The sequence below is a fragment of the Varanus komodoensis genome, unplaced genomic scaffold (assembly GCF_004798865.1).
Source record: "Varanus komodoensis strain SLA01 unplaced genomic scaffold, ASM479886v1 scaffold154, whole genome shotgun sequence".
Classification (NCBI taxonomy): domain Eukaryota; kingdom Metazoa; phylum Chordata; class Lepidosauria; order Squamata; family Varanidae; genus Varanus; species Varanus komodoensis.
The window spans coordinates 181,096-202,498 of NW_025335449.1; the positions used below are offsets into that span (position 1 = coordinate 181,096).

The 21,403-nt window shown below is 50.1% G+C and overlaps 2 protein-coding genes across 2 annotated transcripts in view; both read left to right on the forward strand.

Annotated features, from left to right (window-relative positions):
• The window catches only part of LOC123021049 (zinc finger protein 883-like), a 58,006-nt gene extending 43,298 nt beyond the window's left edge, over positions 1 to 14,708 (forward strand). The window contains exons 1-3 of the transcript XR_006414248.1: positions 7 to 918; positions 12,999 to 13,113; positions 14,587 to 14,708. The gene's annotated coding sequence lies outside the window, so the exon portion shown is untranslated. Of the gene's footprint in view, positions 919 to 12,998; positions 13,114 to 14,586 lie in introns of the transcript that reaches the window.
• LOC123021055 (zinc finger protein 729-like) overlaps positions 13,046 to 21,403 on the forward strand; it is a 17,548-nt gene continuing 9,190 nt past the window's right edge. Inside the window, 4 exon segments of the mRNA XM_044425450.1 lie at positions 13,046 to 13,113; positions 14,587 to 15,286; positions 15,288 to 16,064; positions 21,151 to 21,321. Coding sequence (XP_044281385.1) covers positions 13,080 to 13,113; positions 14,587 to 15,286; positions 15,288 to 16,064; positions 21,151 to 21,321 — 1,682 coding nt within the window. The 5' untranslated portion in view covers positions 13,046 to 13,079.

Consider the following 21,403-nt stretch of genomic DNA (forward strand, 5'->3'; position numbering starts at 1 on the left):
CACAGGGGAGAAACCCTTTGAATGCCTGCAGTGTGGAGAATGTTCAGTCGTCGTCAGGGTGCCGCTTCACATCGACGACGTCCCACAGGGGAGAAACCATTTGAGTGCCTTGAGTGTGGAAAGACCTTTCGAAGGAAGGCTGTATTGACTAATCATCAAAGAATCCACACAGGAGAAAAACCCTATAAATGCTTGGAATGCGGCGAGAGCTTCAGGCAGCGCTCATATCTCGCTTGCCATCAGAGAATTCACACAAGGGAGAAACCATATGAATGTCTTGAGTGTGGAAAGAGGTTCAGGACAAAAGGAGCTTTTAATGGACATGAAAGAATTCACACTGGGGAGAAACCGTTTGAATGCCAGGAGTGTGGAAAGCGCTTCGGTTGGCAGGGGCACCTCGCCACTCACGAACGAACCCACACGGGGGAGAGACCATTCAAGTGTATGGAGTGTGGCAAGCGCTTCTGTCAGAGCTCAGGCCTTACTTGCCACCAAACAGTTCACACGGGGGAGAAACCCTTTGAGTGCCAGGAGTGTGGGAAGACCTTCCGATTCAAGGCAAAATTGACTAATCATCAAAGAGTCCACACAGGAGAGAAACCCTATAGATGTCTGGAGTGTGGCGAGAGCTTCACTCACCGCTCACATCTTGCTCACCATCAGAGAATTCACACGGGGGAGAAACCATATGAATGTCTTGAGTGTGGAAAGACCTTTCGATTGAAGAGTCTATTGATTGTTCATCAAAGAGTCCACACAGGAGAGAAACCCTATAAATGCTTGGAGTGTGGCAAGAGCTTCAGTCAGCGCCCAAATCTTGCTCGCCATCACAAAATTCACACAGGGGAGAAACCATTTCAGTGCCTTGAGTGTGGAAAGGGGTTCAGCGCAAAAGGAGACCTTAATGTACATAAAAGGGTTCACACAGAGGAGAAACCATTTAAATGCTCAGAGTGTGGAAAGGGCTTCAGTGGGAAAGGGCACCTCGCCACTCATGAACGAACCCACACGGGGGAGAGACCATTCAAGTGTATGGAGTGTGGCAAGCGCTTCAGTCAAAGCTCAGGCCTTGCTTACCATCAAGGAATTCACACCGGGGAGAAACCCTTTGAATGCCACGAGTGTGGAAAGGCCTTTCGATCGAAGAATCTATTGGCTGTTCATCAAAGAGTCCACACAGGAAAGAAACCCTATAAATGCTTGGAGTGTGGCAAGAGCTTCACTCAGCGCTCAAATCTCGCTAGCCATCAGACAGTTCACACGGGGGAGAAACCATATGCATGTCTTGAGTGTGGAAAGAGCTTCAGTAGCAAGGCCTACTTGATATCCCATCAAAACATCCACGTTGGGGAAAAAACCGTTTAAATGTGTGGAGCCAAGAAAGCGCTTCTTTTCACGTGGGGAATGTGGGAAACATCAGAAGATCCATTTCATTGTCTGCAGTGCGGAAAGACCTTCAGGCGGCGTCAGCTCCTGGCTGCGCACCACAGAACTCACTCCGGGGAGAAGCTCGAATGCCCGGGGTGTGGACAGCGCTTCAGGAAGAGCAGGCGCCTGGAGTTGCATCCGTGCAGCCGGACGGGATGAAGGCCCAGCATTCCAGGAGAACGGAGGTGCTTCGGAGCAGGACGAAGGAGACCTTGGCGGGCACACAGCTGAGAGTGCGCGCGCGTTAATAGAATAAACCTAATGAAACTTTATTTGTAGGAGAGACGTAATTGTTTCAGGATGCTCCATAACTCGTTTGTTTAGAGAGCAGGTTAATCTATAATGATTTCTGACTGAGATACCTGAAAACATCTCAATGCTCCGCATAAATCCTCGTTTCTCCTCTGCTCTTTTCTCAGCTGTTAGTCTGTTTCTTGTATCAGATTTGATATAATTCAAAGCTGGAAAGAGCTGCTCACAAGCATAAGGTGATCCAAACAAAGTAAGAAAAGCAATCCCAAGTGCTTTCATTGATTTAAAAATATTTGGCTGAGAATTCCACACTTTAAGGATTGCATTTTCAGAACTACCAGCTGTGCTGTGCTTTGTCATCCCGTCACCCTCTATCTTCTCAAGTGTTGTACGCAGGTCATAGAATTTGTTTTTCCAGATAGAGCTTTCTTGAAATTCCAATAGCTCCATTTCCAGATGTTCAAGATCTTACCAATGTAAGCAGGAAAGATAAAGTTATTCAAATTTGGCTTTATCTGCAGAAGAAAGAAAACACAGGGTTGTCTCCATCTTACAGAATTGCAAAAATCAGTTACTAAAAGTCTCCTTTGCAGCTGCTGCAATGCTAGGAAATTCCTCGTAGATTTCCTGATGGCTTCTAGGATTGTCTGCAAATGTAGGCTTTTTAAATGCATTTTTAGATTTGGAAACTATTTCAACTGCCCACTTTCAAGGTCTCTTTCAAAAACCTGCAGTTTCCTCCCAAATGTTTTGGTATCACAAAACATCCTCTCTGCCGTTTTCTCTACACCTTGTAGTTTTTTGTTCAGTACATCGAAGTGTAGTGTAAAACCTGTAAAAAGCATGAGGGCGTTAGTCCATGTCATATGCCAGTGCCTGTATCATCCTCGCTCCCCTCCCCTGAACCCTTCTGAGTGCGTCTGCGACTTGCTTAAATTGTGGTGCCCAGAACTGGACACAGGCGTCCAGGTGAGTCCTGAGCAGAGCCGAGTAAAGGGGATCCAGTACTTCACGGGATTGGGAAGCGATCCCTCTATTAATGCAACCTAAGACAGCATTTGCCCTGCTTGCAGCCGCATGACATTGCCGCCTCCTAATGGGCTTGTGATCGACAGCGATTCCGGGGTCCTTCCCGCTTGTGGGATCGCTGAGCCAAGTATCCCGCATCCGGTACTCTGCATTTGGTTTCTTTCTGCTAGGGGCAGACCTTGGCCTTTGTCAGTACCGAGTTCCCGTCTGTTGTTTTCAGCCCGGTGCTCCAACCTGACAAGAGCACCTCAGATCTCCTTTCTGCCTCCCAGGTATTCGCTCTCCCACCCGGTGGGGTGTTCTCTGCAGATCCGAGAACTGTCCTTGCACTTCCTCATCCACAGCGTTCATAAATACGTTGGCGCGCACGGGGCCAGGTGTGAACCCTGTGACACCCCACTGGTCACCTCTCCCCACTCGGAGGAGGGGCCGCTGCCGAGCATTTATCAGAGATAAGCTCAGTCTGAGTCCTCAGGCAGCAACAGCTCCGCTTTCACCTGCTCCTACACCCCCAGAAAGTCCCACTCCCTTCCACTTGGCCGGTCTCGGGTTCATTGCACTCTGTGTTCCCCTTGACTTCGCTAGGTATAGCAATGCGCATGTTTCTGCCACCCTGCTGGTATTTTTGCAAAACGGGGGCTGCGATGCAAGGAGGCCGCCGCAGCCCAGATCCTGCGCTGGCCCAGGAACCGGTTTCCAGCCATCCTCCCATCACGGTGAGAAATGCAGCTGGAGCCGTTCTTTCCATGCCAACTGCAAGGGAGGGGGACCACCCTGAGCAACTGGCACACGGCGGCCTATGGCCTCTGATACATCAGGAAGTATACAGCCATGAGGACTAGCCACTTTCCCACTCTCAGCTGTGTTCCCCAGCAAGTGGTGTGCTCAGGCACGTGGCCTCTGATCAGGACAGCATTTGGCCAACAGGACGGGGAGCCCTGGATAGCCGCTCCGCCTCCATGAATCTGTCCCGTCCCCCTCTGGAGCCGTTCAAATTGGACCCCCCCCCCTCCGGTTCTCTGCAAAGGCAAAAGGAGGGAGGAATATTTATTGTACATGCAAAATCAGCAGCGTAAGAAGCAAGGGAACGAAGGAGCAGTGCCCGGTCTGTCCCTCCTCTCGCCTGCCTTTCCGGTCCGAATGCCGGGGATGCAGACAGCTCTGCAGTCCGTTGCAGGCACGATCCTGCGCGTTGCTCGGACGCGTGTCCAGCCAGCGGTGCAGGGCTTTCCCTCGCTAGACGTGCGCACAGCGGCGGATCCCAGCCTCCCGGGCCCGTTCTGCTGCCCTGCCCAGCACCCCGCCTGCCCCCCTTGCCCGGCCATGCAGCGCCCCCTCCGGGCCCGGCGACGCTCATTCCCCCACCGCTGGCTGCGGTTCTCCTGCGCCCTGGCGCCGCCCAAAGGAGGACGTGTTTGAGATCTGGGTGCTGCCGCCCAAGGGGAAACGCGACTGCACTTTATTCTGCAAAATAAAAGGCACACGGTGGGCCGTGCCAAGCTGAGGCCCCGAGCTACTCTCCCTGCCTCCTTTTATCCTGCAGAGCAAACAAACTGTCCTGTTATCCTGCTTTCCGCGACACTTCCGGTTGCGCAACGGTTTCTCAGCTCGAGCATCTGCTCCTGCGCTTTATCCTGTGCAGCCAACATTCATGTCCTGTGGCCTCGGGCTCTTCTTCTTGCAAGGTCTTCATGCAAGCAGGGGGTGCTTTGCCCCCCCCCCCGTCACTTTGCACACGTTGGTCCCTTGCAGGAGGAGGAGGAGGAGGAGGAGGAAGGGCGGTTGCACATCTGGACTGGAGGGAACAGAGAGGCAAGACAACGGAGTCCCGGAGTCCATCTCAAGGAGTTCAGAGAGGGGAAAGCTAATGAGGACTTGAAGGAGAGGGTACTCCTTATTTCTTCCTCCCAGCCATTTTATGGGACGGAGAGTCATAGGGCAACTTGAGAGAAATGAGTAAACTAGTGTTATGCAAAAAAATGCGAAAATACTTCTGTTACCGGACTGAGCCAGTCAACAGCTGGGGCAAACCTGGGTGGACCCCAGACCTGAGCCAAACAGAGCCTGAGACGGGAGCCAAAATCAGCTTTACTTTAGTGCACTATAGAATAAAGGGAGACCAAAGGGGATATTCAGCCCAAAGCAATGTCTCAAAAGTTGCTGCCCAGTACATGCATTTTATACCCTAGGTAACCAATTAGGTCACCTAATACACATCTAATACATCGATACATCAATGTATGCACCCCCTCCTGTGCTGGAGAAAGAGTCCTTTCTTCTGTCAAGGACCAGACATTTCCCATGTCTATTTCTTATCTGCTCGAGATTCTCAGAGGCTTGCCATGTTCTTACTCCCTGCACATTTGCAACTTTCATGGCGCCTATAACCAGTTTCCACTGTCCCTTTGATTGCTGTATTCAAGGTCAGGCCAGCGTGTTAGCTGTGGGTTACACAACGTTCAGTTTGTTCTTATCCCCACTCCCTTCTGGGACAGTATAACTGTGGTGTTTTTACTATGTGGCCTTCCTCTGGCCAACTACTTTTGGGGCCTTTCTCTGGCCAATTACTCTTGGGGTGTTTTGGGGTGCTGCAATTGGTAACACTAGTATTATGCAAAAAAATGTGAAAATACTTCTCCTCAAGTTAAATAACCAAGACTACCAACAGAGTGAGGCGATTCCTTCGTTTATTGCAATAGACGAGGAGAGTCCGCTCTGTCAGAATCTCTCCCAAGTATAAGCACACAAAACATCCCCGTTTAACCCTCAACCCACCCGCCCCATCCTCCCCCTTTCCCTCATCGGGTAAGGGACTAGGAGGTTACAGTCCAGTCCTTCCGTCTGCCTGCTTCCTGTCTCCCATCTCATCCCACTACATACATCTACATACATCACACGTGCATTACAATTAGCCTATTGTCTATTCAAGGTGTGTGAATTAATATTCATCAACCTATCACGCCTGTGTGCTTATAACTACAAGTTCATTAGTTTGCTCCTCTCTACCTTCACCCTGCCCTATGACCCCCTGTCCCATAAAACTACTGGGAGGAGGAGATGGGAAGCAGCCAACTTTCATTCAAGCCAGTTATTTTTTTCTCCCCTCCACGTTCCTTCAGACAGGCCGCATGGCTTGGTTTTTTGCCTCGCTCAGGGCAGATAAAGAAGAAGAAATCCCCAGTATGTACCTGGAGTACGACTGCCTGGCGACAGTGACACACGCGCTGGTGACTTCCCGTCTTGACTTCTGTAACGTGCTTTACGTGGGACTGCCCTTGAAGACGGTCCGGATACTTCAATTGGTGCAAAACAGAGCTGCCAGGTTGCTGACGGGGACGGGGCGTTATGCTCACATGACTCCAGTCCTCCGTCAGCTTCACTGGCTTCCCATTGAAGTCCGGGCCCAATTCAAGGTGTTGGTGATGACCTATAAAGCCCTAAATGGCTTGGGTCCTGGCTACCTGAAGGAGCACTTACATCCATATATGCCCGACCGCCCCTTGAGATCTGCGGGAGAGGCCCTTCTCCGGGAACCCTCCGTGAAAGAAATTAGGAGGGTAGGTACTCGGAGGAGGGCCTTCTCTGCGGTGGCGCCCAATCTATGCAATGCGCTCCCCAGAGAGGTCCGCCTGGCGCCATCGTTATTTGTGTTTCGGCGCCAGGCAAGGACCTTTTTATTTAAGCGTCATTTTAATTGTTAACAGTATTTGCTTATTTTATCTGGCCAGGGCGACTTATTTTATATTCTTATTTTTATATTGTTATTTTTGTATTTTACCTCATGTTGTGAGCCGCCCCGAGGCTTCGGCGAATGGGACGGCATAGAAGTGTTTTAATAAATAAATAGATAGATAGATAGATAGATAGATCCACAGAAATTTATCTTTTGACTTGAAACTTGGCAATTCTCTCACCCGCCCCAAATAAGACAATCCAAATAGCATCTCATAGGGTGATATTCCTGTATCCTTCCTCGGAGCAGTTCGTATTCAGAGCAAGGCTGTAGGTAAACACTTTGTCCAAGGCAGTTTAGCTTCCATTATTAGTTTCTTTAATTGCTGCTTTAGGGTCTGGCTCATCCCAGTTCCTTCATCCTTGCTACTCCAGCCTTATCATACTTAAGGCTTATGAAAAGGAACTCCAACCAAGGGGATCAAGTTCAGTACTGATAGTGGAGCCTCACCTTCTTCAATAGAAGCCCTCTTTGCTTCCAAGCCTGCCAGTCTATTTCATCTCGTTTCTTCGCCATTCCCAGACTGATCTCCCTTTACATGAGCCAATTTTTACAGTACTTGCACCAACTTCTCAGGCACCAAAACTTTTCCTCTTCTCATGGTCAAACTCCTTTCCTGCCAAATTTTCCCAAAGGCATTTGCTAGCCCAAATACATCCCAATGCCACGTATGTTTTTAGAGATTGATCTATGAGAGCCTTCGCTCCCCAAAGGCTCCTTTCATGGAGTCTCTGGATTACTTGCCTAGCGAGTCCCTTAGATAGCCATTCTCAACCATCAGACATTACCCATCTTCCAGAGTCTAGATTCTTCTCCGTTCCCAGTTCCTTCCTACAATTTCAGGGCTCACTTCAGAGCCCATAACTCACAAATTTGGGCTGACCAGGGGGAGGACTATCCCTCACCGGGTTCCCTTTCATTACTGTGTATACATGATGCCTTTTCCCTTCCCACACACTGGATGCCCCATTTATGGAAACATCAACTCCTCCCTCTAAAGGTGCTTCCAATAAGTCTTCCCTTACTCTAGTTTCTAGATCCACGAATTCCACACAATCATGGTCTTGCTCCAAGTCACAACAGCCTCCTATCAAGAAATCTACAGGAGTCACACCTCCTCCAGTAGTCAAAATCAAATCTAGTTGATTCATCAATACAGCCTCATACTTAACAAGTCAGGAGTCAGTAACCACTTTCCAGCCCTGGTGGCCAACAGAGCTTGCACTGGGGGTGCCACCGTTACCACCAAAGCTTCCCCCATAGCTAATTTCCTGGCTTCTTCAATCAATAGGGCTGTGGCTGCACAGGCTGTTCCCTCCATCCCTTTAATACCAGCCCTCTCTTTGACTCCCCTTCCTCAGTAAATACTGCAGCAGCAAAGAAAAAAATGCTCCTATTCACCATAGCCTCATAAACTTTCCTTTAGCCCTCTTCTCCATAGGGCATCTGAGCCCTTCAAGAGGAGATGTGCAGCATCACTTGCACATCATTCCAAGTTGAGTGATAAAACATAGAAACAAAGTGAGTCAGAAAAGGGACACACCCTGGTCATCTAGTCTGACCCCCAGGTTTCAGTCAACTCTGTTCCTATAATCCACAACATGTGGTTGTCCAAACTTCTTCACTGATGGGCCTCAACCACCTCCCATGAAACCCATCCCATTTCCTAGGGGTTCCTGACCCTCAGAGATGATCTTTTAACATTTAACCTGAAACCTAGTTCCTGGAGTTTTGTTTTATTGGAATGCATCCTGCCCTGCTGGCATTAGTCCAATTAGTGCTTTGAAACAAGCTTATCAGCTTTTCAGAATCCTCTGGAAATACTAGGATTCTGATTCTTCTAATTGTATAACTCAGAGGTGGCAAAAGGTTGTTAAACACACACAAAAACATAAACACAAACCCAAGCAGAACCTGTCACAGTGGCATCTGCCCTTTCTTGCTCTAAACTTATAGCCTGCTCATTCTCCAGCCCAATGCAATAAATTCTTGCAGGGAGAGGCATCATGCCCCCTCTTCCTCTCTCCCTTTTTCTCCAAAGTCTTCAATTTTCCTACCAGGCCTCACAAGCACCAGCTGCTTCTGCATTTAGAGATAAATCAGAATCGGTCCTCTTCATTAGCTTCATCTCTACCTCCCCTCCAACACCTTCTACCAAAAGTCCCAGTCCGGCTAGAAGATTTCTCCCTGCCAAGTGACAAATTTCCTCCCCCAGTACAAAATCACACCACACAATGGTTTCACCTGAGCAGGTTCAAACATTTTTGCTTTTACCAGATCACCTGCCACTCCTTGAGTCATCAATGCCCATTTTCCCAATTTCATTCCATCTGGAATCATATTCATGGTGGAGCAGGTAGCTCCAGAGCCTACCATAAACACCATGCCTTTCCCAAATGGTCCCATTTTCAAACTTATCAAGTGTTCCCAGTGGGTCCTCCTTTGAGGAGATCCCTGACCTTCCTAATCTTTGTCCGTATTCATGAGAGAAATGAACCTCTCCTCTCCCCTCAGCTCAGGGTACTCTCCTTTAAAGTGCCCAACCTTTCCACACTGATACCATCCTGCGCTTAATCCTTCATTCATTCACCCCCTCTTAGGTGTGGGCTGAAATCCTCTTCCTCGACCTCATCCTCTACCTTTCCTCTATTGCCACGGCATTGCATCCTTTGGGTCATGAACTCCATTTCTCCTCTCCTCCTCCATGTCCATCCTCTCCCCTCGGATACACTTTCTGTGCCTTTCTCAACAAATCTTCCAACGTCCTTGCCTCCCTTCCATCTAACTTCTGCAACTTCTGTTCTGCCCAATATCCTCCCCTGCCTTCCCTGCAAAGGGACACTTCAGCAATATCTCTCTGACGGGCTGGGTTCCTGAATCCAGTAACCCGTTTTTCTGCATCTGTTGCTTCAGTCTCTCCAGCCACTCAGATGGTGTTTCATCTTTCTTTTATTCCAAAGACAAAGTCTTACATACGTTCAGAGACTGAGGTACTGCTTCTTTGATTCCCTGGATCATATACTCTAATAATTCCCAACTGTCCCTTCTAGAAGCCAGCACAGAGCATCTCCTGCTCTGTTGAGATTTTCTCTATTCCAAATATCTCTAGCTGCCTGTTGGATCAAACTCAATTCTTCACCAGAAAACAAAATACAAGCAAACAAAAATGGCTTGTAGTTCCTGCCTAAAAGGTTTCACCTCTGCTGCAGTCAGAGGGGACTCCACAAACCCAAATCCTACCATTGCCAAAGTACCTGCCCAAAAGGGACCATAATATGATTTTACTGTCCTCACGCTTTAGGGCAAATCAGCAAGACCTCCCCCTGAAGGCCATGGCTAAGTTTTTCTGTGAGGTGGGATTTCCATCCTTCAAGCGCCAAAGCTCCTTAGGGAGTTCGGGGAATGAAGTGGTTCCCAAGGCGCCTTCGTCTTTCCTAGGGCAGGGTGGCAAATTATCGAATGGATCCCATTATTTTAAGGGCTCCAGACTGGTTGAAACTGAGGCAGACACCCAGTTGCCCGCCTACTTAGATTCCTCTGTCCCAGATTTGGTTGGATTTATTGTCCGTTTTAAGTCCTGACATACAGAGGGGTCGTCAGACCCGTATGGGGCCAGATGAATCCTCAAACCAGAGCGCATTTTCATCTTCTTCTTCTTTCCTGACTTTTCTTCCTAAGATTCCCTTTAAGAGAAATATTGTTTAACTCTTGCTTCAGTTGTTCCAACCCTTTTCTCACCTCGTCTTTCTCGGTGGGCAGCTCCGGGAGCGTTTGCGGGACGGCCCGTCCGGGAGCCGCGGGTTCCGGGTCGCCCCGAGCGAGCGAGCGGGCCGGAGGCGGGAGGCGGCGAGCGCGGGAGGGCGCAGGCCCGGGCCTGGGGCCAAGGCGGGCCCTCGACAGGCGCCTTCCCGCGCTCCCGGGGGCGGTGCGAGGGGCGTTTTGGGGCGGGATCGGGGGCGGCGCACTCCCTGAAAGCTGCGGCCGGACCTCCTCTACTTTCCGTTTGGGCGCAGCAGGGCTGTGACTGCAGGAGGGAGCCCACCGAGATCGGGGAAATCGCACGGCGCTCTTAGAAGCAGCCATCCCCGTGCAGGTTTTTTTTGTTTTTTTGGGGGGGAGGTTATTTATTTTTATTCATTTTTTTATTAAAACATTTCTATGCCGCCCCATTCGCCGAAGCCTCGGGGCGGCTCACAACATAAAATTAAAATACTAGAAATAACAGTATAAAAGAAGTCGCCCTGGCCAGATAAAATATGCAAATAATAGTAACAATTAAAATGACGCTTAAATAAAAAGGTCTTGGCCTGGCGCCAAAAAACAAATAACGACGGCGCCAGGCAGACCTCTCTAGGGAGCGCATTCCATAGGTTGGGCGCCACCGCAGAGAAGGCCCTCCTCCGGGTACTCCGTCTCCTAATATCTTTCACGGAGGGTTCCCGGAGAAGGGCCTCTGCCGCAGATCTCAAGGGGTGGGCGGGATGGATCGCTGCGTGCACCTGCTTTTCCCACCCCTTTCCAGAAACGCGCCGCTGCTTCCATGAACGGGCTCCCCTTCAGGATTCAGACGCGCGCAGCCAGCCCTCGCCGCGCTCCGGCACTCGCAGGACCGGCACTTTCCCACCGAGCCTCCCGCCTCTTGCTCCTTTGGCGCGCTGCTCGCGGTTCTGGGTGCGCTCACGAGGCACGTGCCCGCTCCCCCTGGGGGGCGGTGGGGGGGCGACCCCCGGGCCTTGCTCGACCGCTCGCCCCAGGGCCCCCTCCGCCTGCCTCGCGAAGCGCCCCCTGCTGCCTGCCTTCCTTCCCTGCCCTTGGGAGAAGCAAGGCCGCAGCGCCTTCCCCGTTGCCCCGAGGGCGGCCTCGTGGGGGTCCCGGTGGGGATGCGGCCCAACTAATACGCAGCAGGGAGGAGAAGGATTCAAAGTCTCTTGTGCAGAATACGGGTCGGTCCAGCCGAGGCCCGAGCTCTTCTCGGTTCCTTGTATTCATTCATTCATTCATTCATTTTTCAATTTATATCCCGCCTTTTTCCTACAAAGGGCTCAAGGCAGCTTACATCATTCTCCTCCTCCATCTTATCCCCACAACAACAACCCTGTGAGGTAGGTTGGGCTGAGAGTCTGTGACTGGCCCAAAGTCACCCAGTCAACTCCATGGCTGAGCGGGGACTCGAACCCAGATTGTCTGAGTCCCAGTCCCATGCTCTTAACCACGACACCACACTGGCTCTCATAATGCAGTCAAGCGAGCATTTGACAGAATCTCTCCTTTCAGTTTGTGAGGAGGAAATAAAGACTCCGTGGGGTCCGTGGGGAAGATCAAGCGTTGAACCTCGGCGGCTTCATTGTCCGCTGCCCCAGTACCTGCAGGCAACTCCCGATAATGCACTACCGGCAGAGGCAAACCCATCTGCAAAATCTCAGCCCGTGTACAGACACTCTTATAACCTGCTGGTCAGGTGCACCAACACAGAGGGTTAAGTTTCCAGATAATCTTAGTACAACAGCATCCCGATGTCTTTAGGCATGACGTACTGCTCTAAACCGATCAGAAATACTAGTAGCAATAGTATGGAAAGCATTGCTGATTGCTGTTGTCACACCAATTTCTCGCAAGGGCAAATAGGTTTATTTACAACTGAATGCATGGATCCATGGGTGCCTAAAATAGGAACACCTCATGTTAATTTCCTTAGGGTTATAGAGATTACACAAAAGGGGAGTGAATACAATACACAGGGAGGTGATTGGATGCTTTGATATGGATGGGAAAGTGATTGAATACATGTCACAGCACCAACACACACGAGCGGGAAGGTAGGTCTACTCGGAAGTCAGTCGGGGCAGTGCAGATGGATCCGTCCCCTTGACTTTGAGGGTGCGTGGCTGGCCAGCTTGCAGGGCGGAGCGAAAGCGGGGAGCTTGGAGGGAGGGGACCAAGCCCTGTGCCCTTCGTGCTATTGCATGATGTATTTGGCAGTTGCTTGTATTTTATATTGTGTTTATATTGTGCTTTATTATGTGTACGGACTTTCATTCGCCATCTGCGGTCCCCTGGAAGCAGAGCTCAAGGCAGCTTGAAAACCATGGTGGCGCATGGTCCTTTCGGGACTCCTGAAACCCTTTGACCTCCAAGGGTTATGGGAAACCAGTTACAGCAGGGGGGATGCAGAGGTGAAGGTTGTCTCTGCAGTCCACCCACTATGCAGGGCAGCAAGATGGCCGATTTCGGTGTGACGGTGGGGGTTTGGTGGGGTAGGAAAGAGCAGGACACAGCACACCTCGCCGGAGCTGGGTTCCTCCCTTGCCCCCTCCCAACACCCAAAATCCGTTCTGTGGAGCTGTGCTGCTGATTTGTTGGGGTCCTCCAAGGCGTGGGCCTCAGCTCTGACTTGGGAGTTGCTTCCCAGTGTCCCGCCTGGGCCCCATCCATTCCTATGGCCTTCCAGACTCCGGTCAGAAGGATTGTCCTGTCATTTAATAAACATGTAAAAAGGACTAACCTGTGTTTGTGAACCACATGTTTTACGATCAGGTGTGCCTTCTTTTTCTTTCAGCTCCTGCTGTCCTTCAAGCGGGAGACAGGACACGGTACCCGGGAGAAGTGAGCTGTGCTGGATCCGGACTGAGGAGAAGCCATGGAGGAGGAGGATGGAGACAGGGCCTCTCCAGGTGAGGGCCTTCCTGCTGCCCTGGCTGGCAGGTCTGGGGAAGGGAAGAGCAGTGGTCCCCCCTCTGGCCGGCACTGCACAGACGTGTGACCTGCCCCGGGAAAGAGGAATCGCTGCAAGACATTGACCCGGGAAGGGGAGAAGCAGGCAAGACAGGAGGCGGCTTTGGTGCATCTGGCTGAGGGCAGAGGAGGGGAGAAGATGGGGCCCTTTGCACCAAAGAGGGATTGGCTGTCACAGCCAACGGTGACTATTCGTATTACTAGTATTCCTATTATGCTGCACCGATATCCCAAGGGAGATGACATAGCTCCCTGCTATCCAAGGGGTGTATCGTATTATCATTCTCATTTTGATTTATATTCCACTGTTTTCCGTTTTGATGAATTCAAGGCTGCTTACGCCATTCCCCTCCACTTATCCCCACAACAGCAACCCTGTGAGGTAGGCTGGGCTGAGGGTCTGTGCCTGGCCCAAGGGCACCCTGTTGCTCTGGAGCTGAGTGGGGACTCGAACCCTGGTCGCCTGAGTCCCAGTCCTGTGCTCCTGCCCCCTGCACCGCACTGGCTCTCATAGAACAACGGAGCAGCCTCTCCTCTTAACAGAAGCTTATCTGGAGGGGGCCAAACCAAGCTGGGGTATCCCGGTCAAGAGTGCCGTGAGCTCAGCCCCTCCCTTTTTGCCCTTGGCTCCAGATCCCAGGTAGCCTCTTTGCAAAACAGAGTTTTACTGGCCCTTCACAGCCACAAGACAGTGACTCTCTGAGCTATCCAGTACGCTGGAAGATGCCATGAGTGCTTGTGGAACCCAGACTGGCCCAGATCCTTCCCTTTCTGTCACTCCAGGGCTCCATGGACAGGGGACTCCCACGCATGCATGGAACCAGCACAAGCCCTGGGCAGGGACTGGGCAAGGCAGCGGCTCTTCCTCTTCCTCTTCAGCGGCCCTGCCAGTCCCTTCCAGGTCAGCTGAGGAGCTGAGTCCAGTGACCCTGGGGTGCTCCCAGGGCCCGTGCCTCTCTCAAAGGCCCCTCTCCGCAGTCCCCAGACAACACGCAGGCTCTCTCCAGTCTGCAGCTGGAGATTCCACTTTGCGCTCGCTGATGCCTGGGGAACGGCCCGGTTGCTCCTGGGGGTGACCTGGGGATTGCATGGAGCAGGGTCCTCAGAAGGTGGCCTGGGCAGCGTTCCAGCCCCTCTTGGCCTGGAAGCTCAGTAGGTGACCTTGAGCCCATGTTATGAGCCCTGCCTTTTTTAGTTTTTAAATTATTGGTCCGTCTTAGTATTTGTGATTTTAGACTGATTTATACTTTTATACTTCTACTGTTATGGATTTTACTGTATTCTAATTGTAGCATGTCAATTGAATAAAGAAATAAAAAGAATAATATTGCCTGATTGGAAGCTACATTTCTTCTTTGCACCGTTGAAAGAGCGGCCATTTAAATGCTGTTTTTGTCTCCTTGACTTTCCAGGTCATGGGTGGGAGGCAGGAAAGGAAAGGGAGAACCTTCAAGTGCTGAAGGAACGTGGTCAGTTGCCAGGTGAGGAAGAAACAACTGGGGCTCAAGATGGAAGGAAGAACCAAAGGAGGGAGAGGAGGAATAAATCTGGGGTTTCTCGTGGCAGTGACAGCCCTGAAATCCCAGCTGCCGATAAGCCACAGAAAGCATCGGGAAGGGTCAAGTGCCCCACGTGTGGGGAAAGCTTTGCTAACAAAATTGGGTTTGCAAATCACCGGAGAACTCACACCGTGGAGAAGTCCTTGGGATGCTGGCAGTGTGGGAGCATCTTCAGTAAGCAGAGTTGGCTTGCTGACCATCTAAGAATTCACACAGGAGAGAGACCCTTTCAGTGCCTGGAGTGTGGCAAGAGTTTCCGTGTGAAATATTCATTTACTTTGCATCAAAGAATACACACAGAAGAGAAACCCTTCAAATGTATGGAGTGTGGAAAGAGCTTTACACAAGGTGTGCAACTGACTGTACATCAGAGACTTCACACGGGGGAGAAATCATTTGAATGCTTGGAGTGTGGAAAGACCTTTCGATCGAAGGAACTATTGACTACTCATCAAAGAATACACACAGGAGAGAAACCCTATGAATGCTTGGAGTGTGGAGAGAGCTTCACTCAGAGCTCAACTCTTGCTAGCTATCAAAGAATTCACACGGGAAAAACCATATGAATGTCTTGAGTGTGGAAAGGGCTTCAGGAGAAAAGGAGCACTTAATATACATGAAAGAATCCACACAGAGGAGAAACCATTTAAATGCCTTGAGTGTGGAAAAAGTTTCTCTGATAAAGGGAACTTCAGTAAACATAAAACAATCCACACAGTGGAGAAACCATTTAAATGCTTGGAGTGCGGAAAGAGATTCTCTCAAATTGGCTATCTTACTTCTCACCAAAGAATTCACACCATGGAGAAACCTTTTATGTGCCTCAAGTGTGGGAAGAGCTTCAGGAGGCGTGAGCACCTTGACTCCCATGAAATAATTCACACTGGGGAGAAGCTCCATAAATGCCTGGAGTGTGGAAAGAGTTTTGGTCGGAGAGATGTGCTTCATTCCCACCAAAAGATGCAAATAGGGGACAGGCCATATAAATGCCTGGGGTGCGATAAAAGCTTCTATTGGCTGTCTCACCTGACCAAGCATAAGAGAAACCATACAGAAGAGAAACCTTTCAGATGCCAGGAGTGTGGGAAAGCCTTCCGTCAGAAGACAGCCCTTACTAATCACAGGAGAATTCACACAGGAGAGAAACTGTATAAATGCTTGGAGTGTGGCAAGGACTTCACTCACTGATCAAATCTCACTTGCCATCAGAGAATTCACATGGGGGAGAAACCGTTCAAATGCCTGGAGTGTGGAAAGAGCTTCAGTAGCAAGGCCTACCTGATGTCCCATCAAAACATCCCTTCTGGGAAGGAACTGTTTAAGCGCCCGAAGTGTCTGACCTGAGCAGCTTACTGTGCATCAGAGAAGTCACACTGGAGAGCGGCCGTTTAAATGCGGGGAGTGTGGAAAGAGCTTCTTTTCAAGGGGGGAACATGGGAAACATCAGAAGAACCGCAGAGGGGAGAAAGCATTTTGTTGTCTGCAATGCGGAAAGACCTTCAGGCGGCGTCGGCACCTGGCTGCGCACCACAGAACTCACTTTGAGGAGAAGCTTGAGTGCCCGGAGTGTGGACAGCGCTTCAGGAAGAGCAGGCGCCTGGAGTCGCAACCGTGCAGCCCGACAGGATGAAGGCCCCGCGTTCCAGGAGAGCGGAGGCGCTTCGGAGCAGGACGAAGGAGACCTTGGCGGGCACACAGCAGAAAGCGTGTGCACGTTCTGGTTCTAGGAAGGGTTGAACATAAAGTTGTACAGGGGAAAGCTTCAGTCATTCCATTTAATTAGTTTGGAGTTGCAGAAGTTGGAGAGCTAAGCAGCCATTTAAATAGCATATTAAAATCTTACATGTCATAGCTATTCCCTTTAAGGTTTTGACGGTTTCCCTAACACTGCTTCACTTTGCATAGTCCAGTCTTTGAATGTAACTCCTGTGGTCCATAGGCAGAAAATGTCTTTCCTACTGAATTACTGCAATTTTGTTTCTGCACGTGATCTTTTACATGTACACTGCTTTTAAAACCACTCCTGTCTTAAGACTTGTGTTTCTGTTTGCATTTGGTCAGCATGTTGGAATGGGCATCCCCTGTTTTTCTGCCTGAGGTTTCAACGGCATTTTCAATCCTGCAGAACCTTTAAATTGCCTTGCGTCAGCGCTGGGGACACTCACTCACCCACTGGGACAAGGTCAGAAGCTAATTTCTGCTTGGGACCCAAGTCCAGTGGAGGTCACTAAGGGGCGTCTGATGAGCGGCACCAAGCTGGAGTTCTGTGGTGAGGAAGCCCTTCGCTGCCACCCAACTCGCCTAACCGGCACCTCGGGACTCTGTGCAGGACGGCTCACGTTCAGCTTCCGCCTGGAATGATGCTCAGCTGAGACAGTCCCTCCTGCCACAACACCTTGCGCAGGTATTTTATCGAAATGGCCGTGTTTGGCTCCCTGGATAGAACTCTGGGGAGGGAGATGGAAGGAATCTGGAATGCTAACAGGAATTGATTGATTGATTTATTTTTGATTTCAATTTTTTCAATTTATATCCTGCCTTTTTCCTACAAAGGGCTCAAGGCAGCTTCCATTATCTCTCTTCCTCCATCTCATCCCCACAACAACAACCCTGTGAGGTAGGCTGGGCTGAGAGTCTGTGACTGGCCCAAAGTCACCCAGTTGGCTCCATGGCCGAGTGGGGACTCGAACCCAGATCCTCTGAGTCCCAGTCCCATGCTCTTAACCACTACACCCCACTTATGTAATATGGCATAAGTACAGCCTTGCTGGATCAGACCCAAGGGCCATCCTGTTCAGTACTCCATTCACACGAAGGGAAAGCAGCCTCCGCAGGACCCTTCCAGCAGGATGGGTGCAAGACCCCTACCTGCCTGGGCTCCTCAGCAGCTGGTGTGTGTTGCCATGCTAATAGATAATCAATAGCTACTGTTGGTCTCTTCCTCCATGCCTTTGTCAAATCCTCTTTTAAAGACACCCAAATTAGCAGCCATCACCACTTCCTCTGGTAGCAAATTCCAAAGTTTAACTGTGTGCATTGAGGGAAGAAGTCCTTCCTTTTATCGGTCCTGAATCTCCCATAAATCGATTTCAGAGTTTGAGGATTCTGGGAGGGGGAAAAATGCTTCTATCTCGATATCATGCATAATTTTAAACACCTCTATCATGTCTCCCTTGCCTTTCTTTCAAGCCAAACAGTCTGTCTGTTGTAACCACCCTTCACAGGGGAGCTGCTCCAGCTCTTGGATCATTTTTGAAATGTTGCCCTTCCCTGAATGACGATCCAGGCCTATTTTGATAAGCTTGAATGCTGGGCTGGGGGGCATGGGGGAGAAGGGCTGGGGGCAGCTGAAGTGGAGCATGCTGGGAGAAGGGCAGGTGGTCCTTCCTGGCTAGCGTCCCCCTCCTCTAGGTGATTCTTGGACTGCCCGGAAAAGCAGAATCGGTGCAGGGAAGAGAAAAGAAAGCGAAAGGGAAGAAGAGGAGGGTGCTAAAAATTCCTGGGAAGGTTCTTGTGCGGGACACGGGTTCAAGAAAAGCGGAAGGAGTACCACAACTATCCTCTCAGGAGTCAAAGGGGATGGAGGACCCGGTGCCTAATTCCTTGGTGCAGAATGTGTCCAAGGCCTCTCAGCGTTTCCATTCCAGGATCCCCCTCTTGGGAGTCCCCCCAGTGATGAATGCGGAGCAGCTGGTGTTATTTTATCCTCACAACAACAACCCTGTGAGGTAGGCTAGGCCAAGAGGGAGCGACCGGTCCACGTCACCCAGGAGCTTCACAAACAGGTGGGGCCTGGAACCCAGATCTCCCAGGACCTTGGTCCAGTGCCGTGACCACCCTGCCCCTCGGGTGTCAGCTGAGCGTTCCCGCTGGTCTCCATGGGGCTGGGGAATAAAATGCATCTGGGTAATATCACTGGGAAGCGGGTGGCCATTTCCTGCTGGTCAAGGGGGTGGGTGGGGCAGGGACCAACTGCGGATGCCACCACAGGGAAAGGGTCTTCCTCTAAGCCTTGCTGCCCACACAGATCCTGGAAAGATCTGTGGAAGTGCAGATCTCATAAGCTGTTCAAATTGAAGCACGGGGACATGGGGAGGAGTGGTGGGGAACAAGGAAATGCCAGGAAAATATCCAGCAACATAACACGGAGTGAATCATGGCTTACTTGTTATCTATGTTAAAGCAATTTTCTATGTGAAATTATTAGCTTTATTCCACCCCTTACTAATCTCATCGAGTATTATTTCTAACTATTACCATGTAGAATTATTATTACAAGGTTAGATGAAATAAGGTCTATTAATGATTCTTTGTGGAAAGTCTTGCATCTAGTTTTATCATCAGTTTTAGTACGTGGTCTCTTGGTAAATTTTTCTTTCTGCACTTCTGTTTTTCTTTGTTTCTTACTATTTAAAAAGATAAAAAATAAGAACATGCATTCTGTCCAATTCAATATCACTCTGCTCCAGCATTTCTCTCTTGAAGAGTGCCAACCCTTCCATCTTTTCCCTCCTGTACATTTAGGAAATAGGATTTTTTGCAGGGAATTTTGTATCACAGTTTCAGGCAGATCCACGCAAAAGTCAGTGTGACCCCGCAAGGCACAGAATTCATGATTTCTGTGGAGAGAGACGCCCTTTGCAGCCGGTTTTGGGGATCATGGACCCGTTGCAAACCTGTGGAAATCAGAAGGATCCAGCAGTGATTCCGGGATCTTCTTCCTTTCCTCCTCAGGGCAGCAATTCCGAAGTGCACAAACAAATCTTGCACTTCCTTCTCTTCAGGGCCAGCTTGACTGTTCCCACCCTCCCCAGTCAAAGTGCATCCCATTCAGAAATCTTGACAACGTCCCTGCAAGGTGGACTGCTATGAAATCCAGAATGGGCTGCTAAATCGAAACCAAAGAGTGATCGTCAATGGCTCCTATTCAAACTGGAGGAGGGTAACGAGCAGGGTGGGACAGAGCTCCGTTCGAGGCCCAGTGCTCCTCAGCATCTTCATCAATGATCTAGATGAGAAAGTAGAAGCAAAGATAATCAGATTTGCAGATGATACAAAAGTGGGTGGAATAGCAAAAACCCTGGAAGACAGAATCAAGATCCAGGGTGATCTTGATAAACTCGAACGCAGGGCTGAAAGCAACAGAGTGAGATTCCATAAGGAAGAGTGCCAAGCCTTCCATCTGGGAAAAGGTAAGCAAATACACGATGGGGAATATGTGGCTCAGCAGAACTGAAAAGGAAGCAGTCCTCAGAGTTGTGGAAAACAGGCTAAATATAAGACAGTGTGATGCAGCCACTAAAAGGGCAAATGGGATGAATTAATTATTTCCAAATCATGAGGAGTCATAGTTCCTCTACACGCCGCACTAGTCAGACTTCAGCTGGAAGACTGTGTCCAGTTCTGGGCACCAAGATTTAAGAAAGAAGCAGAAAAATTAGGAAAAGTGCTCTGAAGGGCAACAAAAATTATCAGGGTTTTGAAACCCTGATAATTACCAGGGTCTCCTGCTGTCCTGTGAGAGAGACTGAGAGAACTGGGCATGTTTGGCCTTGAGAAGGCTGAGTGGGGACATGGTGTCCCTCTAGAAGTACCTCAAAGGCTGTCACAAAGGGGAAGGTCAAGATTTCACTGATACAAGAGTGTAGGACACGTTATAATCAATTCAAGTTGTGACACCCCAGATTCAGGCTGGATATCAGGAAAAGCTTCCTCACTGTCAGAGCAATAGGGCAGTGGAACCAGCTGCCTGGAGAGGTGGGGGGCTCTCCCACAGTGGAGACATTCAGAAAGAAACTGGGCAGCCATCTGAGTGGGATGGTGTGACTTGGAGTCCTGCAGAAGCAGGGGTTGGACCCGATGGCCTGTTGGTCCCTTCCAGCTCTACTATTGAAGTTATCTCACATCCTGAGATTTTGTAATGTTTTCCTCTTCTTGTTTTCTTATGAATTTTGATATATTTTTGTTTTTTTTCTTATCTTACATACTGAATAAAGTCCAAATTTCCCACCTTGCTCCATTATATGCTGTACGGATTGATGTGGATCCAAAATAGTCAATATCGTATCATCTGTGTAACAATTTATTTTATAATCTTCTCCGCAGTTTTAAAACCTTTAATTTTTGGACCCTGTCTTATCTTTTTTCGCTAAGATTTCCAATACAAAATTAAATAAAAGACGTGATACAGCGCGTCCTGAACGTGTTCCCTTCTCCATTTGAAAGCTGTCAGTTAATACACCATTTTTTAGACCCTTCGTATGTTGTCTGGCATAAATTGCCTGCATCCAGTTCAAAAAGTTGGAGCCACAATCAAAGTGTTGGAGGGTTTTGAGTGGAAAAGGCCCGTCTGGAACCAGTGGAAATCGGGAGGATCCAGCGGGGATTCCGGGATCCGCGTCTTCCTTTCCTCCCCAGGGCGCCAATCCCAAAGTGCGCCTGCGCCCCGGAGCGCCGAGCGAGCAGCGCTGCGGGGAATCGGGCGGCCGTGAGACCGACGGCGGGGACTCGCCTGCCCGGGGGATCCGGGGTCGGGGTCGGGGTCGGCCCAGCGGGCTCCGCGGCGCTGGGGGAGGCGGAAGGGAGAGGGTGAGGGGGAACAGGCGGGCAGGGGCTGCAGCGGAGTGGGGAGAAAGAGGGCAGAGCCCGCCAGCCTCCTCCTGCCTTTGGA